Source organism: Capsicum annuum, chromosome 3 (genome assembly GCF_002878395.1).
Source record: "Capsicum annuum cultivar UCD-10X-F1 chromosome 3, UCD10Xv1.1, whole genome shotgun sequence".
Taxonomy (NCBI): domain Eukaryota; kingdom Viridiplantae; phylum Streptophyta; class Magnoliopsida; order Solanales; family Solanaceae; genus Capsicum; species Capsicum annuum.
This window is the reverse complement of record NC_061113.1, coordinates 15,068,259-15,077,257: the sequence shown is the minus strand read 5'-3', so window position 1 is coordinate 15,077,257 and position 8,999 is coordinate 15,068,259. Positions and strand designations below refer to the sequence as shown.

The window sequence follows — 8,999 nt, the reverse complement described above, 5'->3', positions numbered from 1 at the left end:
CTTTAACTTTACAATCCCATTTTGTACTGTACTATTTTAAAACTCCTTAAAAACTATGACATTGATGTCACAAAAAAAATAAAAAAAAATAAGAACAAGAAAAATTTAAAAATATCTATAAATTTATTTTTTTAATGTTAGTTTGGGCTCGGACTTAGCACGAGCTAAATGAAACTAGTATTATGTATAAGAGAGAATAATAAACTTTGGTAGTCCTCACAGGACTAGTTTAGTAATTTCAATTAATTTGTTAATCTAATAAAATTATGGCATATAGTTGATATAAAGATATAGATAAAACTACTTCATTTCTTTACTTGCCAAATGGGACCTTGTATGTAGTGTGTCATAATTTGAGAAATCATTATTGAGTTTTTTTCTTGAATTTTTAATTATTTTAAATAAAAAATAGGGAGAAAATTACAAAGTGGGAAATCAAACTTTCACTAATATGGTGAGAGTTCAGGCTGACAATCAACTAAATTATTTAGAGTTCCTTGTTGTTAACTAATCGATAAATCTCTTAACTAATTTTATAAGATTATATTTATTTATGATGAATGGAGAATGGTTCTCAATATTTGCTAATTACTTTTTATGTATTGAATGAAATTTTTTTATGAACAATTTTATCTTACTTTTGAAATTATCAATAAAATCTTTTAACTATTGAAAGATGAAATTATTAATAAAGTTAAAAATGAAGATAGTGGTATCAATTAAGATCAGATTATTTAAAAAATATATTTATTGATTAATTGAGAATTAATATTCTTAGGCATAAACTAAATATAAATAACTAATGGATTCTCGAGGTTCATTTTAACGAATTTAATTTTTTTACCTCTTAATTGAAAGTAAAATTAAGCTTAAATTACCATCTTAACTAACTTAAATTCTTGACACGTGAAATTATGAATAAAATTAAGACTTAATAAATATCTGAAGAAATATTTTTTTATTTGTAGCTAGAGAATATATGTTCATAAACTCTTTAAAATACGAATATTTCTCAATTTATGATCTTTGTGAGTTGTAATTATTTTATATATTTAATTATATTATTCTATAAAATATTAAATTACTTAAATTTAGGTCCGAACTTAACACAGATGTTATAAAACTAGTATATATAATGGTCCAATAAATCAACACAATCCGAACAATATAAAGCCAAAAACAACGGCCTTTCTCTCCATATAATTATCACACGTACCTTTTTCTTTTTAAAGAAAAAAGAAACATAAAGAAAGGGAATTAATTAAATGAAAATCTGGCAACAAATCAATTTTTGAACTCGAGATTGCAGACTAGTTTTCCTCCCTACCTTGTTTGACTTTGTTACTTTAAGAAAGTTGAGAAAATTCTGAACATTCTTCAACATGATTTTAATATGATTTGTATGTTTAGTGAGAATTATTAGCCATTTCACGTTTGAGTGAATATGTCTTTATCGTATGGATTTTAATATATACGAGGTAGAAGTCAATGTCAAATCTCTTAATATCTTTAGAAAGAGAAGTTGAGATGAATCTGACTAATTATAAAAATAAAAAAGTGCGTATGTCTTTAATACTTGTGATAACATGATAAGTATATCTAAAATTTAATTAGTCAGAAATGTGTATTTTAGTTCTTTTGCTTAGAAACGTGCATAAATTTGTCATAATTACGTATCAATCATTACACTACATAAATAATACTGTGTTATGCTAAGTTGTAATTTTAGTCTGCTACTCCACATTGACAGTAATACAGTTTCTTTGTCTTCAAAAAGCATCCTCCAGAACTTCTGGCTCTCTTTACTGCATGACGATGTCGAGACTCATGAAAATATGAATGAAAAATAGTCTACATAAAACATACTTTCTACGTAAAAGAAATAAAATCACATATTATAATTCCGTTGAAGGTTAAACTTGCTTCATTAAATATCACACTGAAATCAGAATTGTACAATTAACTATAGAAAGAAAAAGGTTAAATTATGTAAGATTTCAATGTAAGTTTTTTCAAAGGCTACTGAAGAAGCAACATTCGATTAATTAAACATTTGTACCAAAAATGGAATCTTTTATTTCTCCCAAAAATATTAATTAAATTAAACAACTTCAAATCTTGGCCTTCAAGTTAGTTGACTGGCAGAGTTCTCTTTTTCCCCTTGACTGGTAGCATTGACTGTTTCCCAACACATGCATGATGCATCAATTAATGAGCTAAATTTAGCAGTATTTCCTCTGTTTAATTTGATATGGTGTACCAGAGTCAAATTAATTAATTTAAATATAAAATTTGTATAAACAAAGTTATGCATGTGCATTAAAGCTCGGTTTAAATCACAATCCAAATAGTAAACAAGAAAAATAAATTAAAATTGAGGAAGTAATAATGTAAGATGAATAATGTTTGGGAAGTGTTTTGCGCCCTAAACATATATTATTCATCTTACGTTATTACTCCCTACATTTTAACTATTTTCTAGATATGAGTTGAGTTAAACGATAAAATATGGTCAGTGAACATAAAAATGATACCAATTTATTTGGAACTGAGACGTAATTGCATATTGTTATCGTGTTGTGACCACTTGTGAAGTCAATGTGAGAAGAAAAATGACTTTAAAATTGTCTTTGCTTTGTCCCTTCTGTTGTTGAAACAAAAGAAAAAAAAATTCACCAACCACGATTGTGGTATAATAATGAGTACTCCTTCATCTTTAATCAAAGTTCTCGCACTTGAGTTCTCTTGGGTACAGAGTCCCTTTGTCAGAAAGTGGTTCACCCCCAATGTGGAATTTTGTGGCGCGAAATTAAATTTAATCGAACTTCAATACAGACCCCCAGTGTGGAATTTTATGGAGCAAAATTAAATTTATTCGGACTTCAATACGAACATCGACATAGGATGAGCAAAAAAAGAAAGCAAAAGAAAGAAATTCACTTCATTTCCTTCCTTCCATTTTCCCTTCTCAATTTTCTCTCTTAGTTTTGGATCAAAATATTTCCTTTCCAATTTAAAGCCCATGAAAGGGCCCAGTAGAGATGAGGGGAATTCAGTGTGGAGCAGTTTTGTTGGGCCAACTATTGGGCCTGGAACTTGTAAGAGTATGCTTCTCCCTTAAGTCCTATTTATGTCAAGCTTTCATGACTTTAAATTTAGAGCTTGAGCCATGTAATCTCCTTGAATACAACATCAACAACATACCCAATGTATTCCTACAAAGTGGGGTCAGGGAAGGATAAAATGTACGCAGTCCACACCACTACCTCAGATGAAGTAGAGAGGTTGTCTCCATTATGTAATCTCCGTGAATGGTAAGAGGAAAATAAAAATAATTTGCTTGGTCACACGTCTTGTTTCACTTGAGTCGAAAGTTTTTAGGAAACAATCTCTCTGCCTCATAAAGACAGAGGTAATAATAATTTTGCATAAAGTTTTTAGGAAACAATCTCTCTGCCTCATAAAGACAGAGGTAATAATAATTTTGCATACACTTTCCTGCCCTCAAACCTCACTTTGTGGGAGTTCGATGGGTATATTGTTGTTAGGTCATACGTTTATGTAAATTTGATACACTTTTATATATCAAAATATTGTTGATGGACAGGTGGACCCCAAACTAGGACCTAGAAAAAATATGCTATATGTAAAAAATTAGAATCTATCTACTATAATTTTTCCACCTTATTATAACACGTTTCGTTTTATTTAATTTTTGGTTAACTTTTTCAATATAAATGATTTCAATATAGATCCACTAAATAGGTCCTAAGAAACCACACAATGCTGATACAATGAAACAAGATTAGCTAATAATATAAAATCAGATTAGATAACCAATTCAATGTAAAAAGATAAAATAAATCATTGAGTTGTTACATCAAGGGGATTCTTCTATATGGTGACTGAAAACTATTTTAATGAATTGAAGTGCATTACTAATTTAATTATTTAAATCACTCTATATATTCCACTACTAGATATCTCAAATTATTTACGCAAGCCAAGCTTTCATAGATAACATCAAACGAATATAATCTAAAATATTCTTAACCAGAAAAAGAGAATTTAATCGATCACATGGGGACCATATATATACAATCAAATCGTGCCCCAAACATATCTGTCAATTTTATTCATCCGAGATTCAAATTGATTATTCTTCGAAATTAAATTAAATTATTAATATTTTAAAAATTATAGTCAGTTTTTTAAAAACTATATGAAAAATATCGTAAGTTGCAAAATTCTTCTCATACTAATATGGTTAAAAATTACATTTTAAAATATAGTCACGATTCATATAATTTGAATATCGGGAAGAGAAAAGTGATAAATACAATTTGGGATGTGAAACATAAATATATACCAATCCTTTTGAAAGTAATTACACTCTCTCCCACTTTTTTAATTACTTTACTCTCTCTCCCTATTAATATACATAACATAGCCGACATATACATAGCATTCTGTGTATATATATGTTGGGATTTTTGTAATATGTTTATGGAGTTGAGATTTTTTGTAATATTGAAAACATAAGTTATGTATTTGTATAATTTTTATAAATTTTTTCTTACCACATTTCTAATATTTTGCACTATTATAGTTCATTATTTATTCAATGAATATATACCCGACAAATTAATTATATATACTGCAGGGGGGAAACACTATTTTTTTTTTTAATACTTCGTTATACGTAAGAGCCAAGTCATAATTAAGCAAAAATGACCTCACATCAAATCAGTGCAAAAAAAAAAAAAAAAAATTCACGTGCCCACATACTTGGAATTATTTTGGTTATTTTCTTTTCAAATTTATGTTTCATTAATTACAACAACAACACATTTAGTGCAATTTTATAAATAAGATCTAGCTATAGGATATAATTAGACCTTATATCTATCTTTATGAAATAAAAAGACTATTTTTAATAGATTTTTGACTAAACCAAATGTGTAATCAAAGTAAAATTGAAAAGAAAGTAAGATACAATATAGCAATATGAACAATTATATATAAGGAGATGAGATTAGTGGATTTAAAGTAGGTTTATGTTCATCAACCTTCTCTCGCTTTACAAAACCAGGTAAGGAACCCTAGAATCAGGGTCGGGGCTATCCTTTGTCAAGTGGGTTAATTCGGGGGTTCATCCGAACCCCCTTCGACGATAAATTATGCTACATATGTATGGTAAAAAATATTTTTCATGTATACATATTAGATGTTGAACCCCCTTTCGATTAGTTTGTATGTTCATTGATGAACCCCTTTAATGAATATCCTGACTCCGCCATTGCCTAGAATTCACCCTACCTATCAATGAAAAAAAGAGATTTGAGAGGAGCTGAAAGCCACCCTGTCTCTTCCACATAAAAGTACTACAATATTCAGAAACCTATTATTCTATTACCCTAATCTACCTATTACCTTTTTACCCTAATCTTCCACTTACCTACCTTTCTATGCTGTATTATCATATGTTTTATTAATTCCATCTAAAAATAGAAGGGAGTCAATACACATGCATGCAAAAATTGAAAGGTGATGAAAAAGAAAAAAGGAGACTTGAATTCTTTAGCCATCATTTGACCATCCAAATACACTGCATCAAAATTTTGGTCTACATAGAAGGTTCTTCTCCACGTGGGAACATATATGGACCCTAGGATATTCCACGTGGCATATTCTCCACCTTCCGTTTTTTAAAACCTAAGACCAAAATTTTGTACCCCTTTATAAGTGCCAAATCACTTAACCACCTTATATATACTCCATGTCCATAATAAGCCATGAAATAAAATTAAACATGGAACAAGAACCTAGCCATGGAAGAAAATCGAATGGTGGTGGTGGTGCTGGTGGTGGAGATATCAAATACCGAGGCGTACGGAGGCGGCCGTGGGGGAAATTCGCAGCGGAGATACGTGACTCGGCCCGACAAGGGGCACGTGTATGGCTAGGAACATTTAACACTGCTGAAGAAGCTGCTAGAGCATACGATAGGGCAGCATATTCAATGAGGGGACATTTAGCTATACTTAATTTCCCTGAGGAGTATAATTTGCCTAGTAGCTCATCACATTTTTATACTGGTACTGGTACTGCTGCTGCTGCTTCTTCTTCTTCTTCATCATCATCAAGGCAAGTTCTTGAATTTGAATACTTGGATGATAAGTTGCTAGAGGAACTTCTTGATTGTGATGAAGATCCAAACAAGAGGAAATGAAGATCATTTCAAATATCAGGGTCGGAGGCAGGATGATTTTTATTAAAGAAGTTCATCAACTAATATATACGTAATATATATATATATATATATATATATATATATATATATATATATATATATATATATTTGACCTTATATATATATACATGCAATATGATTTTTTTTAAAAAAGGGTTGGTATGAACTTCTAGCTCCGTCACTGATTTCAATGTTCTTGGTCTATTTATCATTTTATCTCCAATACTCTATTTTCACTATGAAAAGTCCATCTTTGTTTCCTAAAATCAAATTATTATTCTTAGGATGGGGTGGTGTTTGTTTTCGTAATGCCATTTTCTTTTCATTATTTTTACTTTTTAAATTTCCTTTTTTTTTTTTTTTTTTTTTGAATGAAGCGATCAATTTGCTGGTGCAATTCTTGTAACTCAATTGTACTGTACTGTTTACTAATGCAAATGCTGAAAGGCCAACTACAAGAAAGTCTTTGTGATCATAAATATTGTCATTTCTCTCAACAAATATTAGATGTTCCCTTCATATAATTTTTCTGTCAGCTATGCAACTGACAGAGAAAACAAGTTATAAAAAAAATGTGGCCCTTGACAATTTCTTCATCAGTTTGACTATTATTTGTTGGCAGGTCCAAAATGTCACATTCTTGCTGCGTATGTTTGGACATAATTTCTACTAATAGAAAGGAATCATTAATCTGTCTCTCTATATATGTTAATTTTCTTTTTGTTATTTCCATTTACATCGAGAACCATTACTGAATGTTGGAACCTTGAAGTTTTGATGAATGACAATATGAATGAAACTAGTTGATATACGTGTTCCACTGATCCGACAAGTTCAAGAGTGCAGTCTACGGTATAAATAATTGAAAATCAGAATGAGTTAATTCAGTGCAACTGGAAAGTTCAACTTACTGATCACGTGGGGAATAGAACAAGTTGAATTTGATTCAAACACTTGATGATAAGGGAATTCAAACACTTGATGATAAGGGAAAGCAAGTTGAGTTGAAAAAAGAATCCTATGTGAAGAAAGAGTTTCACTTCTGAGCATATCCTTAAGAGTCCTACGTGTAGAAGGAGAAAAATTCTGAAAATTGAAGAAGCCCATGCAAAACGTACAATTTGAAGGATCTTTGGAGAGTTGGAGTTTGACTACAACACTAAGGAGACAAGAGTTGGAATTGAAGAAGAAGTCTCACTTGAAATAGAACTCTATGCAATGAGAGTTCTGATTGAAGGGGGAGTTTGAAATAAAGAATAACTCTTTGAAGAGTTGTGCTTAAATAGAGGATGCATCAGTCAGAATAAACTACTCACTTAAAAGCAGAAAAGAACAATCGACAGATTGACTTCACGAAGTGCCACTCAATCTCTGAAGAAACACATTGAAGAACCTTGTCCTAAGTATAGAATCTAGCTAAGATTTTTAGCGTTAATTTTTAGAGTTGTTCATTGTGTTTGAAATATTGGTGCAATATTAGTTTCAGTGTGTTATAAAATGAACTAGGAGCTAGTCTTCGAGTTGGAAAAAACTCAGAGACTTCGGGAACACATACCTTGGGAGGTGTGTATGTAGTTTAGGAATTAGAGTTTATAATTCCTAGTCGTTGAGTTAAAGGAATTAGAGTTTATAATTCGTATTTGTTGGTTACAAGAGTTTCGTAATCAGTCATTGTTGAGGCTCAGAGTTATTTAGTGAAGTGGTGTTAAATCCTGTAGAGGTGCAGGTCGTAGTTTTTTACACCTTTTTGAGCCGGGTGTTTTCCACGTAAAAATTTTATGTTCTTTACTTTTTGTTTTACTGCTTCCTTGGAACACGTCAGGCAACCCATTTCATCGATAGGAAACTCTTACGTTAAAGTCACTGATCAGTAGGGCACGTACTCTAACAAGTGGTATCAGAGAGAGGTTGTCTTAAAAAAGGCTAGCACCTAAGACAAAGATCAATTTGATGAATTCCGCACCACCTACTAGTCACAGTGAAGGTCAATCCACTATTAGACCTCCACTCTTTGATGGTTCTCACTTCATTTGGTGGAAAACTAGGGTGGAAACGTTCATTCAAGGGGAAGACTACGAGTTATGGGACAGGAACACTGATGGTCCTACTAGTCCAAAAAAGTTAAAAGATGGTGAACAGGTCAAGAAGGTACGAAGTGAGTTTACCGCAAGTAAGTTTACCGCTGATGACTTAATGGCATTAAAGAAAACTGCTAAGGCTAAGAAAATCTTAGTCTGTGGACTAGAACCGGCTGAATACAACAGAGTGTCAAACTGTAACAGCCAAGCAAATCTGGGATGCACTGGTCAATGCACATGAGGATACCTCTCAGGTAAGAAAATTTAGGATTTCTCTTCTCTTTACTGAATACGAAGTTTTTAAGATGAAGGAGAATGAAAGCTTGCATGAAATGATTGTCACACCCCTTTTTTTAACTCCCAAAGATTCATTTTTAAGGTTCGAAAGGGTTTTTATTATTAAAGTGACAAAAGATTGAAAATTTATTTCGAAAAAGGATTATTTACATTTTTTATTCAGAGTCCCCACTTGAAATAATCGCGTGTGCCAAGTCACCTTTGAACGATCCTTTTCAAAACAATTTGACTCTTTAAACTGGTTTGCGAATAGAGATTTCGACTAAGGAATTCTGTTGACCGAGGGGAAGGTGTTAGGCACCCCTCGATCTCGTGGTTCGACCACGGTCGCTTGGTGGAGTATGTCGGCTAATCTGATACTATAAAATGTA

The 8,999-nt window shown here is 31.4% G+C and overlaps 1 protein-coding gene across 1 annotated transcript; it reads left to right on the top strand.

The window, feature by feature from the left end:
• The first annotated feature begins 5,763 nt into the window (after positions 1-5,763).
• Positions 5,764-6,949, top strand: LOC107866610 (ethylene-responsive transcription factor ERF096). Its single transcript, XM_016712643.2, has one exon. The coding sequence runs from the start codon at positions 5,780-5,782 to the stop codon at positions 6,230-6,232; it is 453 nt and encodes a 150-aa protein (XP_016568129.2). The 5' UTR covers positions 5,764-5,779; the 3' UTR covers positions 6,233-6,949.
• Positions 6,950-8,999: the final 2,050 nt, after the last annotated feature.